Consider the following 25285-nt stretch of genomic DNA (forward strand, 5'->3'; position numbering starts at 1 on the left):
GCTATTTCGGCCTGATTATATTGAGAACCGTTTTTCACAATTTTATGAACGTTTTTAGACAGGAGCTAATTGATAAATTAACCGGCCTCTGCTCGATTAAAACGCTTATTAAGATCGATTCACCATACAACATAAAATCTACATTTATTTTTAATTGAATTTTAATCGACTTGAAGTCTGACATTGGCTAAATTTTTTTATTAAAAAAAGCTACAGTAGATGTCGCTGCTAAAAATGTTAATCAGCTGATGAAACTTACCAACCTCATATTAAAAGCAAAAACTGCTGATCGGTTATGGAGTAGCCGGCAGTATAAAAGGCGAAAAAGGGTACAAAATTTCGTGGAGCTTTTAAGGCAATACGAAAAGTGAGTTTTTATAACTGTAATATACGTATATATGGTTTAATTATATATCTCTATATAGGACTACATCTCTATATATACGTTTGTATGTATGTATGTATACCTACAAAAATTATACAGTAGTTGCTCAATTTTTGAACAGTATTCAATTAACAGCCTTTTATTTATTAGCACCATTTCTTGTTAATTGTTTTATGACAGTTTGCTTCATTTATTTTGATTGAGAAATCATTTCTTTTTTTATTCTTCAATTCTTTATTATTATTTACTCTTCATTAATCTTAATTATTTTTATTATTTTATTAATTTTTTATTTCTTTATTTATTTATTTTTTTTTTTTGTTTTTGTACGCATATAATACAACTCTATCTTTTGGAGTTAATTATTATTAATATTATTATTTGCATTTAATATTATTTTTTTATTTTTTACAGAAGTATAATTTTTTTTATTTATTATTTACATTTTTGAATATTTTTAATATAATCAATGCATTTTTTAAATATTATAAATTTACTTTTATTGTTTAATTATTATTTATTTTATAATTTGTTTATAAAATTTTCCAAAATCAAATCACGTTCGAAACTTTCACTATTCGATTTCATAGAATTACACACGCGTTGAAAATATACGTATGTATATTCGTTCCCGAACAAAATTTATACGCAAACATACAAAAGGTAATGTGAAATAGTAAATGGAAATCAGTGTACTTACCTTATGACATAATTCACGCAAATAACACTTTGTGGTTTCAATTTATCATAAACAATTGTGGCTTGTGTCACGATCCAACAGTAACCGCCGTATTTACCCAGGAATCGATAGCGACAAGTCTCACCTTGGCCCTTGCTCAACACTGCAAAGAAGAGAAAGAAAATCAAAATGAAATTGTAGAAAATATATTATGTGCTTGTTAGCAAGTCAGTTATAGATGAGCTATTAATAGCTAAGTAATTTGATAAACCGATTAATGTGACATAAATAATGCTGCGTATATATAATTTACTGAGATAATCACACAATAAGTTACAAAGTGAATTAAGAATATTACACGAAATGTACATAGTACATATATAAATATGTACAGGTAAGTTTAAGTGCCTTAGATTCCCGTGAGATTGTAATTGTTGTGGTTTTGTAAGACCTTGAAGAGCTAATTACGCAGTTTATTTTATTATTATATTTTACGAGTAATGCAAAAGTATTTAAAATCTATTGAGTGCTCTCATATTTCGCGTGTCATCCGAGTGCTTTCTTAGCCAGATTTTGTGGTTTGTTAAACAAATGTGGCGCCAACAATGCACGTGGAAGCAGTGAATCATGAATATTGCCAACTTTATAGGATTATTTAAAAAAAAACGCAAAAAAACGAATGAATTTAAAACAAAGCAATAAAAGAGAAACTCATTTAATTATTTAAAAAAAATAGAAAAAATAAATTCATAAAAAGTATTTAAATAAACAAATAATAAAAAAAAATAATAATAAAAAAAAAATAATAATAAAACAAAAATAATAATAAAACAAAAATAAATAAAAATAAAACAATCAAAATATAATAAAAATAAAATTTAATAAATAATGAAAAAAGGATTTAAAAAAATATTAATAATGAAATTAACAAAAAAATAATAATAAAAAATTGTATAAAAAATATTTATAAAATTTTAAATTATAAAAAAAATAAAAAACAATAAAAAATTCGAAACAAAAATTAAAAAGAAAGAAGCTTTAAAAGAAGATTAAAAGCAAAGCAATAAAAGCAAAACGCATTTAATTAAATAATAAAATAGAAATAATAAAATAAATTGATAAAAAGTATTTAAAAAAAAATATAAGAAAATATTAAAAAAAATCAAAAATTTAATTAAAAAAAAATTTAAAAATGCATTTAATATATAATAAAAACTGGTTTAAAAAAAATACACAAATATTTATAAAAAATAATATAAAAAATAATATAAAAAAAATTATATAAAAAAATTAATAAATATTAATAAAAAAATTAATTTAATAAATAATGAAAAATGGATTTAAAAAAAATATAAAAAATAATAAAAAAGTATAAAACATATTTTTAAAACCAAAAGTTATAAAAAAAATTATAAGCAAAAATAATAATAAAAAACAATAAAAAACCAATTAAAAATTGTTAACAAAATTAAAAATAAAGTTCCGGAAATAAGAAGCTATAAAAAAATAAAAACCAAAGCAATAAAAGAAAAACGTATTTAATTAATCCCAAAAATTAAAAAAAAAAAAATTTAAAAAAAAAAATTAAAAAATGAAATATATTTATAACAAAGTATTTATTAAAATACATATACTAAAATTATAAAAAAAATCAAAAAATTATAAAAAAAAAAATTAAAAAATAAATTTAATAAATAATGAGAAAAGGATTTCAAAACGAGTTATATACAAATATTAATAAAAAAAATTAAAAAAAAATAATAATCAAAAGCATAAAAAATATTTATAAAACCAAAAATTATAAAAAAAATTATAAGCAAAAATTAAAAAAATTAATACAAAACAATAGAACAAAAAATTAAAAATAAGTGCCGGAAACAAGAAGCTTTAGCAGATGCGAACTCTTGGCACGGACCACTACTTAAGAATTAGCATTAAATGTAGCATACTTTTAGGCTAACAAACTTTTAACATCTTGCAAAATTATACTGATTTGAGCCGTAAATTGTTTGTGATTTCTGGTAGATATTGTTTAAATCACTCGTAAAAAATTCTACAACAAACACGTTTAATTATCCATATAAAAATACAATACTTTATAAAAATTCATTACTTGCCACATGCGTACAACAATAACAAGTTACGATGCAAGCAACACCGAAGTAAAAAATTCATAACGGTGTAATGCATATAAATTGAATTTAATAACGCGGTAAAAGTGATTTTGTGACATTTGGTGGCGCAATTTCATACTGTCAGGTACGTGTGTGTGTGTGTAGCAATTACAACCAAAACTTCGACCAACAGAAATACAAAAGAATGTTTCCCTTGCCATTAAGCGCGTTGTAATAACTGCCGGCACAGAAACCACAGAAAAGTAATTACCAAAAATTTACAACCTCATTAAGGCAGCTTATGGCCCACTGATAGTATGCGCAGCATAATTGTTCTTTTACTTAGCTTGTTTTTCGATTTTTTTCATATCGATTTTAGGTTGACACAGGTGAAAAGCCCATAAGGCGGCAGAAACAGAACACCGGCAGAAAGAGCAACAAATACACAAATTAATTAATAACAATGCAGCTGAAAAGGAACAAAGCCAATTCTAAAATAATGTTCCAAGACAAGCTGCTGAAAAGCAACCTTTTAGGCAAAAAGCAATTTGGTATAGCAATAATTAAAAGCAGTATTATGGATTAGAGCAGAAAAAAATAAAAGAAAGGAAGAAACAGCTGGTTTTTGTCATCAAAATGATTTTTTGCACATAAACTTAATTGGTTTCGATTTAATTTTTACAAAAAAAAAAATAATTTGGATTTATTGTGAGCTTTTAAGAGCTTAGACGAAGCTTTTTTAATTTTTTTATAAATAACATTTCTGTTGGTTGTAAAAATCTAATATTAAAATAGCGAACGACACCAAAGTCGGCTTAGATTAACCTAAAAAAAATATCCTCAACCAGTATTCTCAAAAAAAATTACTTTAAAGAGGTTACTCTCGAGTAAAATTTAACTTGTAAAAGAAAAATTTGTAAAGCACAAGAAAATAAATAATCACTCGCCTCAGTGCAATAACAATAAACAGAAGCGAAGGAAGGCGAAAAACCTGAAAACAAATTTTAAACAAAAATAACGATAAAACATGCAGATGAGCGCCATAAGCAAATAGCCAATTCCTGTATCTTACTATTCGGCACCACACCAACTCATACATACAAAATCACCCCTGCATCCCACTTAAACACACTGCATAGAATGAATGCCTTGCGAAAGACAGAATGAATTCATTCGATTAATTCAAAATCAGTAGCAGAAAATTAGTTTTATTCTGTTTTCTTTCACGAATTAATTTCACTTCAAACACATACACACACACATTCGCATTGGCAATGAGCGCAAAAGAGAGCGTAAGAGAAATGGAAAAAAAATAAACACAATGACACGGCAATAAAGAAAAAACTAAAGCTTGCATGAGATGACTTCCGAGGAGGTGAACAGCCAACTAAATACAAATGTAACAGCGGATGATAATAAATCTGTATATATATATATACATATACATATACGTATATCTAATCGTTGTTGCCGCTGTTGTACTTAAGGCGAAACCAAACAAAAAATGAGGAGAAAAGCGGATTAATTATTTAGTCAACAAATCAACATGATAATTCTGACACCTACACAGCCAACATAGCGTATTTTCATGCTATTTGTTAAGGAATTAAGCAACAACTAATGGTTTACAGACTTGATATAAGAAATAGGAACAATAAAAAATGACAGGAAATATATAACAAAATATTTTGCGAAATGTATATGTTAAACAATGATATCTGAATTGAAAAAAATATAAAAAAAGTTATAAAAATAATTAATTAATATAATTATATATTTTATAATATAATTATATCCAATGCATCCCCATTGTGTATGGCTGCAAGCGCGTGTATAGCATCCACTAGGCAACCGTCTACCAAAATATACATTATGCATGACTATCGACTAGTAATCACAGGCAACTTCTATATATATTGCTAATTACTGTATACAGAAATGTCAAAATCAGGCATTCTGATATACACCTTATGATATACACCATTGAAATAGCAGTAAACTGTAGATTATGTCCATATTTTTACCTTTTTAATCTACTATAATAAATTATGACGTTTCGAGTAAGTCCAAATTCGAAATTCGAAACCAAATTTTGAGGTTAACTTCAAAAAATTAAAAACAAAATTGTTGACTAATGACTCAATCTCTTGAAAATTATTCATACTCAGTCAAAATTTTTCGTAAGTCCAATTTCGAAATTCGAAGACAAATTTTGATTTCGTAGGCTTACTTCAAAATATTAAAAAATAAATTACTTTACTAATGAATCAATCTCTCCAAAAATATTAATTTGTTCCAATACCCAGCCGCATATTGTACTATGATATTGTCAAAATCATAACTTTTCTAGTCATTTAGAACAATTTGGAAAAAATCGTGTTTTTTTCTTGTACAATTATCGTTTTACTTTGTACAAAATATATAATCAAACAATTTTTGAGAAATTGTTCGACTAATTTCACAAATATAGCTGTTACATAAAAACAATAAATGCAGAAAATCGACAAAAAAATGTAACGGTATTCATTGTACTTTCTTTTAACGAAAAATGTGTACGAATTTTTTCATTTTAAAGCAATTTTTAGATATTTTCAGAAATTTTTTAAAATTTTTCAAGCCAAATCGGTATGCTGTTGATCCCCAGCAAATCATATATTCCTGGAAGTATGAAACAACTCCTTTATTAAACTTTAAAGCTTAGAACCGCTAAAGACGAAAGTTTCGCCCCCTTCCGTGTTACTGACTTCCGGCATGCTGTCAAATGTGCACTCATTGAGTCACTCCTGCACATTTGGATTTTTCATTTAAAAAGTTATTTTCACATTTAAACCATGTTGTGCGAAAAACTTTTGCAACACCGGAGAAATGTTGCACACACACACACACACACACACACATACAAACAAACACATTGCTAGAGACAATATACTAGAACTACAAACGCCAGCAGAAGCAACAACCCCACGCAGCGGCGAATACAACAGCTTTTGGAGGTCAATGAAATATGCCAGCAGCAAGCAAGAATGACGGAATAAATTGTAAGCGCAGTTGGCTGTGCGAAAGGGTCTGAGTTAACGGTGTATTGTGTCGTGCAGCAAATGCAAAGTGCAACAACGCAACGCAATTCTCGTCGGAATGCCGGCATACCGCGGATGCATTGTAGTATTTATGGCATTAACCGTTGTTAAGCTGGCCGCATCAAGTAAACAAAAATAAAACAAAACGAAAAGGAAGTGGAAGAGGAAGAGGAAACAACAGCAAACAAAACCTGCTGATGCTTCCCAATGAACTTGATGTGTCCTTTAGTCAAGGACTTTTCCGGGTGGCAGCCAACCAGAAAGCCAGCGAAGGCATGAGGTACCGAGTGCTTGCGCTCGTGCAACAGTCATACGTGGCGCATTGCCACAAACTTAACGGTTGCCAAAATTTATGAACATGCGCCACTGCCAATACTGAACGTTGCTCAAGTGCAACATGCCGGCATGCAGCAGACCGAGCAGACCCGTTTCAATGGAGATAAGAAGGCAACGGCATGCAGCAGCATATAGACTGTTGAAATGACTGTCATTTATATAAAATAGCACACATATAGAATTATACTTGGCGCATTATTATTGTCCATCAAAAGCTGCAGTGTCGAAGAAGTGGAAAATCACAACAACGAAAGCAAATGTGTGCGCGAGACAGATATGAGGCGCATAAACTCAAGTACCGTTGGCGGTCGTTTTCGAGGAAGCAGCAGACGTAAAACTATCAACGTTTCAGTGAAGGAAAAAAACTCAAAACAAATACAAGACTAATCAAATCTGTAAAGCTGCTTTCAAGGTTAGCTAACAAGTAAGTGGTCTAAGAAAGCAGTGCTCGCATTTAAAAGGGGATTCAAATAATTCACTGAAATATGGAAGGAGCTGCGGCACGGACTACACTCCTCGTAAGCTGATATATAGTGGTTTCAATAGCATAAGATTGGAAAAACCCTCAGAACTCGCGCTTAAAAGGGTTGTGAACTCCGTCATAGCTGGTCCCAAGCCCGTGTTGTAAAATGAGGAGGCATGGGCGATGCACCCCCAATGGCTTCTAGTATGCTTCTGGGGAAGTAGAAGGAGAATGCCCATTGAAAGACCCGTCTGGAGGACCCAACCCAGCTCACAGACGAACAAAAACGTTCGCCAAAGCATGCATCAGAAGGGGAACCCTGTCCGTCATAGCTGGTCCCAAGCCCGTGTTGTAAAAGGAAGAGGGATGGGCGATGCACCCCGAATGATTTCTAGTAAACTTCTGGAGAAGTAGAAGGGCAATGCCCATTGAAAGATCCGTCTGGAGGAAATTCTGGGAAATTCTCGGAGTCCGCTATTTACTGATTGCCGGATCAGCCTTCAGGCCAGTGAGCCCCACTTGAAAGGAATAAAAAACCTCGTGAGTCAGGGTCGCTTCGAGAAGGGTGTCTTCCGTTTGGACAACAACTCCGTAGAATACACTACTGCCAGCCGATCCATGATGGAGTCTGACGGTGCTATGGGACAATTGTAAGCTGCGCATGGTGCGTGAAGATTAGACTATTTTCCACACAATTTAGCCCTCTAGTGACCACTTCAATTTGACCAATTTGCCAAAATAAATATTGAGTGAACCTTTGACCTCACTTCATTAAAATATAATTCTCAAAAATTCACTTCGCATAAGAAATCGGAATTATTCTCTAAGAGTTAAAAAATAAAAAATAGAAAATAAATTAAATTGTTAAAAAAATAATATAATTAAATTTTAATAAAAGTTAAAAAATAAATTTAAAAAATTATATAAATAAAATAAAAAAAAATTAAAAAATAATATAAATAAAATAATTAAAAAATGTTAAAATAATAGAAATAAATAATAAAAAATAATAATAATAATATAAAACAAGAATATTAAAAAAGATGCTCTCTGAACACTCCCTGTTGTTAAAATAATATTGAGTATCGAATTTGTAGCGAGTGACCCTATTTGCTGCTAAGAAGTAAACTCTTGAATGAAATCACATAACAGTAAATCATCGTCATCATTTCAATTCATTTCATGCAGCGGCAGAAAGCAACGATTGAGCTTATAGCCGCGAGTGATGGGGAAGGTAGTGCAACCAAAGGATTCCACAACAGACAGACCGACAAATAGATAGCCACAATCGTCTGAGTGTGTGCAACAGAAGTGCAATTCAGTGCATTGGAAATGCAAACATTAAAATATACCCACATATATAGAGATATATGTATCTAAGTGTATCGATGACCAGGAGCAGTGCCACAATAATAGCACAAGCATTGAGTAGCGAAATGATAGCTCGTTTATTTTCATTTGATTATTTGCGGTCATCATGAAAATGAAAAGGAAAATTCGCCAAGAATAAGCAAAGCACACATGCTGACTTTCTTATATATGTATATACATAGATATACATGTGTGGCTGCTAAGCAGTCTGTGATATATCCACTAAAGCGTCGCATATTTCTCTTAATGTCCGTCTTCGCCTTGGCTGACTGTTGGATAAGAGAATACAAACGAGCGAGCAACGCCGACCAAAGGATATAAACATAAATCAAGGATTTGTTTGCCGGGATTTCGAACGTGCGTTGGCTGCATTTCTGCCACGGCAATGAAAATAAACACACACACACACATATGCCTTGGAGCACACCACACACTTTTTCTGAAACCTTGTCGATCATAGTTTGTTTTGTGTTTGCAGAGGATAAAATCGTTATGACCATCAGCTTACGGCCACTTAACTATACACCAGCTACCATGAGTGGCGAAGGAATGTATTGGAAAATACTGCAATCCTTTGTAAATGCACAGGTAATTGTGATTTCTTGCAATTGCAGTGACCTTTCGGAGCCAACAAAGGTTAACGGAAGCGGTTATGGGCCATTAGCTTGGAAGTAAGCTTCTGATCGACAAATTATTATTTGTTAAAAATTTTTTCCATACACTAATTTGTTTTTACTTTCGAATTGAATTCAACCATATTTAAAAAAATGAAATTACATCAATTGCCTGCAATATTTCACGCAATTGCATCACATCAGCATCAGTCACAGCTTACTTTTGAAATGAATTGCTTGTGAAATTCACCCATCACGTAAACTGATTTCATAACTGCAAAACAATTTCATTTTATGGAAATGTTACTCATACGACAAGGTACACCGCGCAGTGCTAAAGATTTACATATCCATCCATATACATATGTACATTTGTATATCCACATATGCTTGTGGTTCAAGCAATGTCAGCAAATGCCGAAGACATGCATGCTCCCATTGCACATCTTATTCTTATACCGTTACACGCGTATACGTGCATGTGTCATGCAACAAATTTAACAGCAAATTTAGCTGCACATCATAATGTCAGTCAAGGGGAAAATTGCATTTTTTACCTTTAGGCAAACGGCATTTGTACGTGAGCCAGCAGACTAAAAACCAATAATAAGCGGTGACTGCGGAAAAATAATACTGCAGAAAAGTAGAAAATAAGGAAGGTAAGTAGTTGATGACTTGACAAAGGCAACGCTTATAAGTAAGAGTATCTAAAATGGTTACTAAAATCGAATTAAATTTTTCAACAATAAAGTGTTTATTTTTTTGTGTGTATGTTGGAGGGAATTAGCTTAAATTGATAAATATTTTTTTAATTTTCAGTAAATATCAATACGTAGCTGTCAAAAGTAATGGCATATACTTTTGCATGTTCACAGACAATATTAAAATAAATACCAGTTTCATTACCAATACCAATATTTATAGCGATACCAAAGTCCAGTATACAACTCACAATAGTTAAAATAACATATCACATAACAATACTACGACCAGTACCAATACGATTACCATAGAAATAATATCAATGCAACTATTACTAGTTACAATAACATTATAAATATGAATTCCAAGATTACCATGACCATTACCAATACCATTACAATAGCAATAATATCAACACTACCAGTACTAGTCACAATAACATTACAAATACCGATAATAAGGCCATTACTAATACCATTAAAATAGTAATAATGGTATTGATCATTATCAGTAGCAAATAATTACAAATGCCTAGACCAATACCATTGCTAATCACAATAACATTACAAATGCCAAGACTAATACCAATACAATATCAAGAATATCCATTAATTAATTAATGCCATTATCAGTATCAAATAATTACAAATATAAATCTCCGTAGCTTTACATTATCAATATCAATGACAAATACCAAATATATTGCCAAAAATATTACAAATACCAATACTGTAATGATTACGTATACAATCAAATTACCATTACCATTAGCAATATCAAAACAATTACCGATATCAAGTAAATTAACTCTACAAAGGTAATATAGCGTTTTTATACAGGAGCTAATTGATCAATAAACCGGCCTCTGCTCGATTAAAACGCTGATAAAGATCGATTTACCCTAGAATATTTATATTAACTTTTAATTGAATTTAAATCGACTAGAAAATCAAATGCAACTCCGCGACAAAGAGCGTATTTGTAATTATATATATATATATAATTATTGTCTGCGATTGGCTGTATTTTTTATAAAATATCATTAATACTGCTCGACGGTAGATGTCGCTGCTAAAAGGTAGCAATCAGCTGATGAATCTTACCAACTTCATATGAAAAGCATAAACAGAAATGTATAACAGCCGATACCAAATATATTAGCGATTATTATTAATATACCAAATAGATTATCGAGTAGCCGTCAGTGAGTAAGGCAAAAACTGGTTTCTCAATTATAATTTTAATTCATCAATTAAGTTGGCTGTGTAAAAACACTATACATAATTCAATTATCAATTTCACAATTTCCAAATATTCTGTTAACAATAATTACCATTACCAGTACCGAAATCAATATTGCCACATTTTACAATACCAATGACAATAATCCCACAATAACCAGGGCTCAATATAATAGTACTATTATAAACCCAATACAATACATACTGAATATGTGCAGTGTAATCAATTTAATATTTTTAAATTTTCTCTAAAGTACATCATTTTAAAACGAAAAAAAAAACTTCGCGAAAACTTCTAAAAATAACAACATAAAGTAAAAAAATGTCACTGTTGGAACTTTTCAATTGCATAAATTTGACTACCAAATTGAGCTTGTTAGTTTAAAAAACTTTGCAACTTTGAGAAGAATCTACAAAGTGAGGCAAGACATTAGATGGCACTTATCTAGGAACGTAAGAAATGCTTTTTATTTACACGCATTTTCTTGGAGCTTCATTAAAACAATATTTGCACAGACTGCTAAAGTAGAAGGGAAGGAAACAAGAAAGAGGGGTAAACAATTAAATTAAAACCGAAAGACAAAGACATTAAAGAGGCGGAGTATGATGAAATGAAAGTAATGAAATAAAAATAAATATTAAGAAAAAATATTTTAATTTTTTTGCCAAAATTTAATTCAAAGATTTAAATTTGAGAATTGTCATCGTAATCATTTCATTTCTTTCAGCACCTGCTTCATCTCGCTTAGCAAATATTCAAATTTTCATTTAATTTTGAAATGAATGCAGTGAAGTCCATTCACATTATTATCAGTGTTACGTTTTTATGTGCACATTGATTCGTCTTTATAGTGTAGAAGAAAGTAGAAGAGAGTGGCAGAGTGTAAAGCAGAGCAAAGTAAAGGAAAGCAATTTGCAGCCCCTGCAGTAAAGTTAGCGTTAATTAACTCAATTTAAGTACAAAAAACATTATAACGAACGCAAGAGGGGGTTCGGCCCACGGAACGAGTGCCACCCACTGCGTGGCAGTCAATATAACGGTGCCCAAATTAAATAAATAACTCACACAAACAAATATACTATATACATATAATATACTAAGATACGAACTGATTCCGACTGCTTTCGGGGCTTTCGGGTGTTGGTAATGTGTTTAATAGAAATCACAACAACAACAGCTGGAAAATGCCGAGCATTATGTGTACTAATTAGTTGTAAAATAGAATTTGACAGCACTGTTCCGTTTGCTAGTTCCTAACGGATATTGGTAAGAGGGTCTACTACTACATAGCGCCGGATGAAATGAATATAACGGTAATGCAAAGTGTATTTGTTGAGTTGTGAGTGGCAGAAGGAAGTAGCCGCCCAAGCAATAACTATCATCGTCACTCAAATATTTTGGATTTAATTATGTTCGCTATTTGCCGAGAAGTTGTTGTACGTTTGTGGTAAGTTAGAACATTTTAAGGGTTTCCTGAGCGTTTGAAATGTAGAAGTATAAAAAATCTAATGAAATATGAGCCGTTAATGAAATAAAATAAAATATATATAAAATAAACTCAGTATATATGTACCGCAAAAGACTCCAATTTCCTCTCTTCATTAGTTAAATACTTTTCGAAATTAAAAAAAATCTCAGCAGACAAATTGTAAGTATTTCAAGATTTAATCGCAAAATAAGAATTAAGAGAGGGAGGGAAAGAAAAGGTAAATAACACTAGCAAAAAGTAAAACGAAAGCAGAAAATCACGCTTCTTACCAGTAGTAACAACAACCAAAACAAGGAGTGGTGAACACCGGCTGCTGAAGACGACGTTGTTGGCGAAAAACTTTACACATTTTCATGCTGTAAAACACAAAACAATTAAAATCTCCGAAGAAAACTGCAACGCGTCCAATTAGACTGTAACGCTGCTGATGCAGGCGTTAAATGTGATAAAGTCAACGCGAGAAAGAGAGAGAGAACGATAGAGTGAGACTGATTTGAGGTTGGCATGAAGTTTGCAAAGAATCAACCATAACTTGGCGCACAAACTAATTGTCGTGCATTAAAACTAATAGCAAACCGGCACAGGATGGATGCCACGAAAGCAAGTACGGAGCGTATGCGACTCACGAGGAGAAGGAGAGTGGCAGCGGCAGCAAGTGAACGACCAGCTAAAGGACTGAAATGCAGTAGCAACAATTGTTGCTAGTCAGCAGAGATTGCAACAGCGTATCGGAAGTGCAAAGCAACAACAGCAACAAAAAAACAACAACAACAAAAAAAAACAATAACAACAAGAAAAAACAAAAACAAGCCGCGAATGACTTTAAAGTTAACTTTAATAGACTTGCAGCTGGTGCCGCGAGTTATATTTTTTTATTTTATTTTTATATTTTGTTTTACTAGTTATTTGTTGCCTCTCTTGCTGTAGCAGATGTTCAGCAGTTTCAGGAGTGGCATGAAAAATTGTAAAACATCAAAATCACATATGTGTGTACGCAGCTGGAGTTTAAAAAAAAGCACGCAGCAGCTGTAAAGTCTGTAAAATCTGAAGCAGCAGTCAGTTCCTGATTTTTTTTTTTTAATTATAGCAATCTTAAATCCTAGCCAAAGTTGAAAATCATTATAAGGAAAATCTGCACCAATAAATGTAATTACTAAATTTTAACTAATGAGCCATCGAAACTTAGTCTCTCGCTGCATTTCTCTCTCGTTTTTCACTCAATACGTAAGAGTAAACAAATGCTCGCGTTTATTGGGTATATCGTAAAGTTGGCACTGAAGAGCAGACGTACCATAAAAAACTACTTCTGTTGATGAAGTTTTCATGTGTCTGCGGTAATGATAAGTATTTTTGTCGTAAAAGTGGAGCGAATGAGTCCGCAAGGAAGGAAAGGACTTTAAAACTGAAATGAAAACTGAATTGCACTCACGCCAAAGTGGTAGACAGATAAAACCAGGAATGCAGGAATAGAATATAAATAAAATAAAATGATTTAAAATAAAAATTAATTGAAAATAAAAAAAACACGTAATAAAAATACTAACAATGGTTCCTCATTAAACAATTTTGTTATTTAATAAAAATTTTGCGACACACATATATCTAGACCGCGACAGACCAGATACACAACAGAAAATCAATGTTGACATAGACATGTGGGTGGCGACCATTTCAAATTCCAACCCAATAACCTTTTCGCACAGGAACTAATTGATCAATTAACCGGCCTTAACTCGATTAAAGCGCTGATTTAGATCAATTTAGCATACAATCTAAAAATCTTATTTCACTATATCACAAAAAAATCGATGAAAGGGTCCTTTGACCTTTGAGAAAAAAATTTAAAAATATTAACGGATTTAGCTAAATTTTGGGATCGAGGGGTTTTTAGGGTCGCTGATCACTTATTTAATGTCAGATTTTCAATATACAAAATAGAAAATCCAATATGGATTTTTACAAAACTTAGTGTCTGTGAGTTTTTGAGCTCGCTAACTATGATTTTGAAATCAGATTTTCAAAAGCAATTGCTAATATTAGTTCAGGACTTCCTTTATTTTACAATTACCTGCATTCAGCTATATACCCAGGTCATTGGAGAAGCAAACGTTTGTTTCTTGCGTTTCTTCAGTTGCAATGAACATCTCAGGCATATCTCATCTATTTTGGAGTCCAATAATTGACGATGTCACTAGTTTCTATGCCGAAAACTTTCGTAGAGCTAGATTTTAGTGTATCTGTAAATTTTTTTTCGGGTTTTACTTATAACGTATTCTCCACAAACGACACAGAAATTGTCTTTCATTTTGCAAAATATTTTTCTTGTAGCATTATACTCATCAAAGGCCAAGTCACCCACCAATGTAGAGCTGCGGTTGCTTGATGACGACGCCTGCGGGCCCGCTTTCTTACCCTGTCCAGCCCCCGATACTGGGGTTCCGACTCCCTGCAACGACCCCCATGTACACGTACAACTAAACCCATTGCAGACTCACCTTAAGGAGCGTGATCTAGGGGCTCTGCCGGATCACGGAACAGCTCCGTTGCCCGCCGTCACCACGTGGAGGTGCCCTGGATGCAGACACACGATATTATTTGTGGGCAGCGGCCCTAAAAACTTCTAGATATATACTAAGTTTCGTGAACATTAAAGAAATTTTTATACATCCGACAGCCATATTGGATCCGCCATTTTGTATTTTGTAAATTTGTCTTTAATTTCGTAATCAGGGACCCCTCAAAACCCCTCTATCCTAAAATTAAAATAGCTAATAGCTAAATACTAAAATAGCAATCAGCGGATGAAACTTACCATCTTCTTATGAAAAGCAAAAGCAAAAATTTATAACAGCTGATCGATTATCGAGTAGCCGGCAGTGCGAAGGGAGAAAACATGTTTCTCAATTATAATTTTAATTGATCAATTAATTTGGCTGTGCGAAAAGACTATAAGACAGTCTGATAAGCGCAACGGACTCGGATTTATATCCACCCAAGGACTGTGAACGCAGCAGCAAATTTATTTCAAAATTATTAGAAAAATCTTTTCTACACCAACAACAACCATTTCTCAAACAAAATAATGTCTTCAGTATTAATATTTAAATAAAGTTCAATATATGGGCGTTTCTCGAATAATAATAACCCACATTCAGAAATTCACTAAAAAAATCATAATACCTTCATATGAAAAAAATCCATATGGAGATCCATCGGAATGTGAGAAAAAGTCTAAGCCAATACTTTTTTTAATATTAGAATATTGTCCTAAAAAATACTCTTTCAAAATAATATTTGGTAAAATTAATATCGGTTAATCTTGGTTCCGACTGCGAAGCTATTTCCGATATTTGGTGAAATTATCGCCGGTTACAGAAATGTATTATTCTACTATTCCAAATACTTTCACTCTAATGAATTCAGGTACTAAATTGTCTGGACCTCATCTCTACGATTTTTATGACCAAATCTGATTTCGCCAATAAAAAACATTTATTGAAAAGCAATCGAAGCTCTAAAGCTTGAAGTAAGTAGAAACTTTTAAACCAAAAATAACACTTTAATTGAAAGAGTTACACACTTCTTAAACTGTTTCTAATTAAGGACATAATTGTAAGCCTTTTAAAGCCACAAACTACAATAATCAACTTTAATCTTTGTAATAAAATAAATAATCATAACCCCGACTACTAAGCAGTAATATCGATTATTTCGAAGCATTTAATTGTGTCGTGGACAGTAATCCAAACTACGTAGCACGCACATTACTAGGTAGCATTATGATATTGCCTTGGAGTTGGAGTATTTAAGGAGGAGAAGAAGAAGAGAAAGGAGGAGGCGGAAGAAGTAGAAGTAGAAGAAGGAGGAGGAGAAGAAAAGAGAGGAGGAGGAGAAAGGAGAAGGAGGAGGAGAAAGGAGAAGGAGGAGAAGAAAGGAGAAGTAGTACTAACCAGTACGACATAGCATGGCAAGTTGGCATTTGGCAAAACATAGTCGTGGAAGGGGGCGATAAATAAAACGCTTACTAGTCTAGCGGTGTTAAAGGCAAATATTAATTAAGAATTTTAGTGCAGTCAAAAGAACAGGAATGTAATTATAAACATAAGCGGCAATTAATTATTAAAGAAATAAATAAAGTAATGAATATAATTAAAAAGACATTAAAAGAGTTGGTGGCGCACTGGTCTACTTCGTACATGCATGCATTACAACTTTATAACAAAAATAAATATTAAATAATGGCGCACTTTAGATTTCTCTAGAGTAGACTAAAATAGAGATAAATATAGTGCTTTGACATTTTCAGGCACAAAATGTATGCGCAGCCATAAATAATTAACTCCTTACACCCACACAGCCTCCGCGAGTTGTCAATGGTGATACTAAACGCAGAGAGCTCTCAGTCATTTAGCTGTCATTCAACTGTCGGCAGCAGTATAAAATTTCACTTGAAATGAAACGAAAAATTGCATTGACGCAACGATCTCATCATTGACAACCGAATTCCGAAAGGAATAGGATATCAAATGCAGAGTAGCATAAATGAAATGAGTGCTCACATAGTGACGACGAAGTTTATGATGCGTCTAAACGATATGCAATAAGAATATGGTGGAAAAAAATAGCGATGAAGACGGCGCTGGCGAGAAGTACGAGCAGCAAAAGTGTTGCATCAAAATCGTTGCTTAAATGTTTCATGTCAATTTCAGAGTAGCAACGCGAGCGCAATTTCATTTGCAGATATCGTAAGCTGTCACTTCATATGAAACGCAGCAAAAACAAAAACAACAAAAATATAACCACCCCAAACAAAGTAGGACCCAGCAGGTGGCGCGCTAGCAACTGACAGACAGCTTGCCAGTTAGACCGGCAGCCAGGAAGCCACGCCATATATACCTAGAGCTCTCATACAGACGACAGGCAACTCACGCAGCAGACATGCATTTCCTTTTAAGCCAACACAAAACCATAAAATAAGCCACACAGCCAAACCGCACAAACAGCGCTGTCATGCGGACAGGGAAACGGCCATGCCTGCTGCGAGCGGCACGAAAAAAGCTGGTTGGATGGAAGGAAGTAAGCAAGCAAAGCAAAAAAATAAAATATACAGTTAGTGGAGACAAAGCTGAAGCGTGTCCTGGGTGAATGCACTCATTGATGTGCGAAAATCAGTATGAAAATCCAAGAAAATACGAATGCATATGTAATCTTTTTAGGTTTTGGTTGCTGTCTGTACAGAAAAGATCGCAAGCGGTTTTCGAAAGGCATCTCGTTGAACTGCAGACTAAAACGATTTCGTTAATAGTTGGTTCGGATGAGGAAATATTATGGCTAAAGTATTTAGTTTTTGTTGTAGGAACTGTGCTAATTTTGCTTTAAAGATATACATATCAGGCTGAAGGACCTTTTCGACATGATGGACTAAAGTTTTGTTTTAGATGCAATTATTGAAGAACTCTTCAGTAGTAGAACATACTTTTTGGTATGCCCTTGAGATCTCTTAGCGATTAGGTTTCTAACTTTTCAATCGTCGTAAAACGCCATTCTTTCAAAGGTAACTTCAATTTTGGGAAAAGGAAAATGTCGAAGGGAGCCAAATCTGGTGAAAACAGTGGCTGAGTTATGATTACGGTGTTGTTTTTGGCCTAAGCATTAGAAAGAAGCTATGACGAGTGAGGAGCATCATTGTGAATTATTTTTTCACGATTCAAGACGTTTTCTATTGCATCGTATTGCTTCTTGCAAGCGACCTATTGACCGTACGAACATATGTCAACAAAACATAAATAAAACAGTCAGCATCATTCTCACATTTGCTCGAACTGGACGTGCTTTTTTTGGGCTTTGCTCTCCTGGGCTTTACCAGGATGTCAGAACCATAACCTATCGTTCGTCCATTTCAGCAAATCCGAATCGCCTTTGACGTCATTCAACAATTCCTTAGTGATGCTGATGCGACGGATTTTTTTGGTAAAAATTTAGCAATTTTGGAACGAACTTCGTGGTCGAACGCTTCATGCCCAAAATTTCCGAAAAAAAATTATTTGGCATGAGCCAACTGATATGCCAACATCTTCAGCAACTTCTTTAATAGTGAGTCGACGATACTCCATATTTTCATCGTTTGTTGATGTGCTGGGGCATCCAGCGAGCGTCATAGATATTCACATCTTCTCGACATTCTTTGAACAGCTTGTACCACTTGTAAACTTTTTTTTGACTCCGAGTACACTCAATACAATAACAACGCTTGACTTTAGGGTCTATATTACCCAGAAGGTTAATGGCAAATATTTTGGGTAAATATATAGTAATAATTATTTTATATTTTGAAAAGTGTGAAGTTGTTGGTACAACCTTTTGAAAGTTGTTGTAATTTAAGAGAAACATGTTAGCTATTTATTCTTGTTTCAAACTTTCAGATGACAGCAACTGTCAAGGGCCAGAGCAATAAATTTCGATTGATTTTTTAGAATGCAATTGCCATAATGCAACAACCAAACAGAAGAAAATTTCTTATTATTTCTCATATATGAGGCTCTGTGACGTTTCCATGTTCTCTAAGCTCAAATAACGATACGAGAGAACGACCCAAGAGACTATAGTGACTTTAAAAGACCTCCACGGAAGGAAGTAAGAGAAAGAGTAAAAGCAATATCAGACGAGACCTCTGAATATGAAATATATAGAAAACTGGATTTAACGATTTCGAGGAAAAAATCCTCTCTTAAAGGCTTTTTCAGCTGTTCGGGTCAAATTTGATAAGCTGATATACACCATGCCTAAATATATATTTATTCATTTTCGAAAATTGCAATTCTGATGATTTCTGATTTTGTATATATTGAAACACATACATGCATATAATACATTCCACATACATTATACCCCCATTATTCCATTCAATAGTGCAAAACTGCTTTGCTATGCTACATTAACTTCATGCTTTACACATAGTCGAATACATTCTCTGGGTCCTACCGCTCCTACCGCTACTACAGCACCAATCACTATTTGGCAATTTTGTACTTTTCTTTTATCCTGTCAGCTATAATGCCACGCTACCATTCAACCTTTCACTAGCGAAACATTTTCGCAGCGGCAAGCATTTTGCTTACCTCAGCGTGTTTATGCCAATATAACTGTATGTGTGTGTATAGTTGCGTTTTAGGTGATGGCTTAAATTAAACTGCTAAACCGAGCAGTCAACCGAGCGTAGCACAAACAAAAGTCTAATGAAAGCAAAGTTAAGGTACGAAATCAGTTACAGTCAGAAACACACACACACACACACATACATACATTCTACAAATATTTCAAGAGTAACACGCAGCGAAAGCTAAGCGTGTCCACACAATAGTTGCGCTGTGCGAAAAAAAAAATAAAATTGAGTGAATCGAAAAAAAACTAAAAAAAGCTTAATGCAATCAGATTTGCATATGCATGGGCTTCACTGTTGTATTCACCGTTATGCGTCTGCATTGTATGCAATTTTGTAAAAATCACATTTTCTTTTCTTCTGCTGCTGCTTTATAGCACACTGCCATTTATTTCTATCGCATCGTCTTTTTGAAATTTAATGAAAAGATTTTCCACTTCGCCGATTGACAGTTTGTGTCTACGCTTGTATTGCTACATGAAATGCGAGAATGCTTCATTTCCACTGCGCTGAGATACGCTTTTTGGTAGTATTTTATGAAAAGTATATGTTTGTTGCATACTTTCGGGCGTTTCGCATTGTGAAATTTGCAGAATACGGTGGAATATCGATGGTACAGCGTCGTGCTTTAAAACGAATGTGAATATAAAACAAGAGTTTAAACACAAAAGTTTTGTAAAATATGTGATGTTATATATTGGGGAAAATGGTTGGCGCTGAAAGGTATGCAACAATAATTCATATTTTCGGTTCATTCAGCTTATTCTAGTTGTAAGTTCAGAAGTGAAGTTTAATGTCAGGAGCTTTCATTCAAGGATCTACCTGAGACTACAGTATACTCCAACAAAAGCAAGTAGGCATCATTCCCCGAGTCTAATGTCTTCAAAAATTTATAACAAAGAACATGGAGAAAAACTATGATATCATTGAAGAGAGTGTCATCATGTTTTATATTAGTGGTTTATGGAGTTTATATATATACACATATCTATTTGGGGTAGGCACAACTTATGCGGTTATAACCGAAACAATAAAAGCGCGCCAATCATTTCTCCTTCTTACAATTTGGCGCAAATTGGAATTATCAAGAGAAACCAGCTAGATCAGAGCCTGATCTTTCCTGCGGAGTGAATGTATTATCTTTCCTCTACTTCCACCAGCGGATACTGCATCGAACACATTCAAAGCTGGTGTGTTTTCTTCCATTCAGACAACCTGACCTAGCCAGCGTAGCCGCTGTCTTTTTATTCGCTGAACTATATCAATGTCATCGTGTAAATCGTACAGCTCATCGTTCCATCGACGACGGTATTCGTGGATGCCAATGTTTAAGGTTCCGCAAAACATTTCTCTCGAAAACTCATCCTATATCGCTATCATCCATGGTGCAGAACCATAAAGTAGGCCGGGAACTATGAGCGACTTGTAGAGTTTAGTTTTCGTTCATCGAGAGAGGACTTTACTTTTCAATTGCTCGTTTGATGACAGGAGATATTTCGTCTTGTTCTCATTCACCACCTGACCCATGCGCTTCACTTTTCTATCTCGTCTGGAAAAGGCAGAACTAACCACGCGGGAGTTGTTGGCAATGATATTAATATCATCGGCGTACTCTAGCTCTGCGGCTCGTATTATTTTCTCCAGCAATAGATTGAAGAAGTCCCATGAAAGTGAGTCAACCTGTCTGAAACCTCTCTTGGTAACGAACGGCAAGGAGAGGTGATTCCTGTTTAAGGAGCTTAGTGCCTTTTAATTAGTCGTAATATAACAAGTATGAAACATACTCGAAATTGGTATCTAGTTCTCTCAACCAATTTAAATCTTGACAATTATTAATATTGAGAATTTATTTCACCTCTATAAACCCAAGCAGAGATTAAGTTTTCTTGACAATTCGGAAAGGTTTAAATAACTAAAATGGTATTTAAGGGGCACACCTAGTGTGAAATTAAAAAAAAATCGATTTTTCGGTAGATTACACCTTTAAACATAACATTAAAATCAATCAATTCAAATCGATATCTCAAATAGTTTTTGAGTTATAACAATTTAAAGAGCAGCCGCTCGGCAGCTAGGGAGTCTCATTAGCTACGAGACGTACCTGAACAAGCCCTTTTCGAAGAAGAGGAAGGTGAATTATATGGCCCTGGAATAGTAGATTAGCTATAAGTATGATTTTAAACCACTTATAACAGTGAAAACGATCATTCTATCTTTAAACGGAGAAGGCCGGAATCACTGCAGCAGTGAAGGACCTTTTTTTCACCATTCCGAAAAATCACCTTTTTTTAGGCCATTACACTAGGTGTGCCCCTTAATACGGTAAATGTATAGGTTTGAGGGTTAATTTGAACCTCACTACTTATTACATACTTATGCAGTAAGGTAGAACGTGATAAAAACAGCAATAGCACAGCTCAATTAACTCACATAACGTTTCATTTCATGGCTTTCAAGTTAATTGCCATTTTATACGTCAAATAATTAACGTTATCCACTCTATCAAGGTGAAGACACATTGCCAACAACTAAATTTGAATGTAAACATATTGGACAGCGCTAACATACATGCATACTTATTTATCTAGCAACCGGTTTAATGGAGTTAAAACTAACGAAAATGTTTATACACAGAAAGCTAACTAACTCCACAATCCACATAACATTTTCGGAGAAATAAAAATTAGAACAAAAAATTAAAATTAAAAAAAAAAGTAAAAAAAAAATTAAAAAAATTAAAATTAAAAAAATTAAAATTAAAAAAATTAAAATAAGAAAAATTAAAAAAAAATTAAAAAATAAAAATAAAAATAAAAAAATTAAAAAAAAAATAAAAATACAAATTAAAAAATAAAAAAATAAATTTATAAAAATGGAATAAAATAAAAATAAAGTAAAGTGAATAAGAAACTAAGTAAAAAAGTAGCAAAAGTGTGAAATATTTAAAATCGTACGCACGAAGTGAATTAATGTACAGAATTAAAAGATAAAATTTCATGGCACACAAAGCCAATACGTGCTGGTACAAAAGCAAAAGCAAGCGTTGAAGAAAATAAAAAGAAAAAAAGAAAACAAAATTAAGAAAAAAAACCGAGTTAGCAATAAAATTTAATGTTATTCACTTTCGTAAATGTCTCGTATATTATTGACTTACAGCAATTGAGTTGCAGCACATTTAGCACAATTTCTATAGAAAGACATTGTGTTTGTGAATCCCCATTTGTGCGGCACAAAAGCGCCATTCGCATTCACATTCGCCATGGCATTGGAAATGTGTGCGACTCATTTATTAACACAAAAATTGCAGTTAACTGGCAGCGTAATGCAATGGACAAGCCATTTCAGCAATTGTGTAACGTGACAATGAGCAGCAATTGGCAGACAGCAATGCAGTGCAGTGCAAGTGCAGATGAGCAGAAAAGGAGACGCATGCGAGATGACTGCAGCAGGAAGATAAGCGCGCTGAAGACAAACGTCAATGAATGCAGGCAGGTGGTGGTGGTGTTGGTAGTTGTAGGTGCTGCAGCGCACTCATAGCCAAGCATGTGGCAAGTGCTGAAACCTGCTGTTAGCCGCTAATTGTAATGCTGCTTGCATGTCGCGTATGTATGTATGTATGTAAGAAACATATGTCGCGGCAGCTACGTGCTGCCAATTGAAAGCTAACTCAATAGAGATACAAGTAAATACCTACATATATCGATGTGTGTGTGTGTCTGTATACTAAACATATGTAGTTCTATATAATGTGTGTGGATCGCTCGGAAAAATCATGCAAATTGGCAATGTGTGGTAAAAAATTTAAAAGCTGACAGCGTTTAAGAATTTTCGATATCAATTTAATGCATGAACTTTTCATTTAACGGTATTTGAGATAAGAACTTCAAGTGCAAAATTTAAAAAAATTGAGAAAAAATAATTTATAAAATTTAATTTTTGTTTTTTTTTTTCTTGCTTGACGTAAGTAGAAATTGAATCTGCTAACAACCAACTGACATACATTTTAAAATTTCTGTTTTCGTAGCACCAAGAGTTAGGGAGTAGCGAATCGAACAAACTATACCAGCTGGTAAAATTCCAAGTATCGTCCTTGCGTCTTCTATAAATAATTATATTTATTCAAGAAGACTAGGTTTTCGAAAATAATAAGAAAAAAAAATTTGATCTAACTAATTCGTAACAAATCGAACAAACGATCGAACCAGAAAGGACGAAGAACGCTCGTTTTGTAAAAAAAAATATATTTAATGAAGCCTTAAGATTTCGAAAATAATAAAAAAAAAAACATTTTGGATCTAACAAATTCGTTATTTGAGCCATGCATATTGGTGAAACTGGTCTAAAATAATAGTACTTCGGGTAGCGTCCTTATATTTTCCATTTGTCGTTGGAACCATTAACAATGGTAAAACTGGTCTAAAATTTGTAAAACAGAACATTTCGAGTAGTGTCCTTACATTTTCCTAAGATAATTCTATTCTTCTTTAGTTCTATAGTCTATAGTTCTTGAAACCAATAAAAAGAAAACAGTTTTTGACACAAATTTGTCACTTGAGCCTTTCATATTGGTGAAACTGGTATAAAATCTGTAAAATAAAATTTATTCGAAATAGCGTCTTTCCGTTTTCTAAAAATTAAACTAAGTTTTTGTCAAGTCTTAAGTTTTAGAAAACAATAAAAAAAATATTATTTGTAAGAAATGTCTCATTATAGCCATTCACAATGGATAAACTGGTATAAAATCTGTACAGCAAAACTTGGTATAATTAAAGAAGTCGACTTCCACTTCAATGAGGTATCCGCATACTCTCTTCTATCGAATTCAACTTGATAACTTTGTTGTTGCTTTTTTAACAAAAGAGTAACTCGTAAAATTAGCGAGTAGAGATATGGCGAATCGAAGTTGGCTAATATACACTCCTTATAAACAATATGACTATAAAAACTGATCAGTTTTCTGAATTTTTTTCTTTTTATCTTCAACATTTCTCTCTACTTCACTCTCTCATTTCACTTACAACAAACTTGTACTTTCTCATAAGCAAATGCAATACTGCATCATACTTTATTTAACTCGACTTCCTATTATTCATATTTATTGTAATATAATTAGATTTATAGCCATGAGACTGTATTATTTAGCTTATGAATAAGAGAGTGCAAGTGCAATAAGCTGAAGACATTACTCCCGACTAATTCAATATGTGAGTAAAACACGTAATTTTCATTCATCATCATAAGTCAACGGAATGTCTTGCAGAGATGAAGTGAAATACACGCGACACAAAGCAACAAATAAAAGCAAACAGAAAAGCAGCAAATAATAAAATTAAATAAAGGATGTAATTTTCCGTTCTTTCTAAAGGTAAACTAACTGCATCCTTCCTTATTTATTTGCTACCTGTTAGAACTCTTCAGCCGGCAAACAAACAACAGCACAACGGATACAAGGAAAAGCCATTAATTAAGCGCAAAATAGCCCAGTAGATAGTTGGTTGTTAAGCTTATTGCTTTGATGCAAATGGTATAAAATAAAATTTTGAGATTTTTAGAAATATTTGTTCTAATAAAAATAAAATATTTGAAGTCTTTAAAGTTACTGTTAGGGACAAATCATCCCTCAAATAATTTCAGAGAGTACTATTGTTAAAGCA

At 33.1% G+C, this 25285-nt stretch overlaps 1 protein-coding gene across 6 annotated transcripts in view; it reads right to left on the bottom strand.

Annotated features, from left to right (window-relative positions):
* The window catches only part of LOC105209562 (protein similar), a 159768-nt gene that overhangs the window by 98854 nt on the left and 35629 nt on the right, over window positions 1-25285 (bottom strand). For all 6 annotated transcript variants that reach the window (XM_054225901.1, XM_054225900.1, XM_054225899.1 and 3 more), the window contains one exon: window positions 1086-1227. In XM_054225901.1, coding sequence (XP_054081876.1) covers window positions 1086-1227 — 142 coding nt within the window. The remainder of the gene's footprint in view (window positions 1-1085; window positions 1228-25285) is intronic.

This window comes from Zeugodacus cucurbitae, chromosome 2 (genome assembly GCF_028554725.1).
Source record: "Zeugodacus cucurbitae isolate PBARC_wt_2022May chromosome 2, idZeuCucr1.2, whole genome shotgun sequence".
In the NCBI taxonomy this organism is placed as follows: domain Eukaryota; kingdom Metazoa; phylum Arthropoda; class Insecta; order Diptera; family Tephritidae; genus Zeugodacus; species Zeugodacus cucurbitae.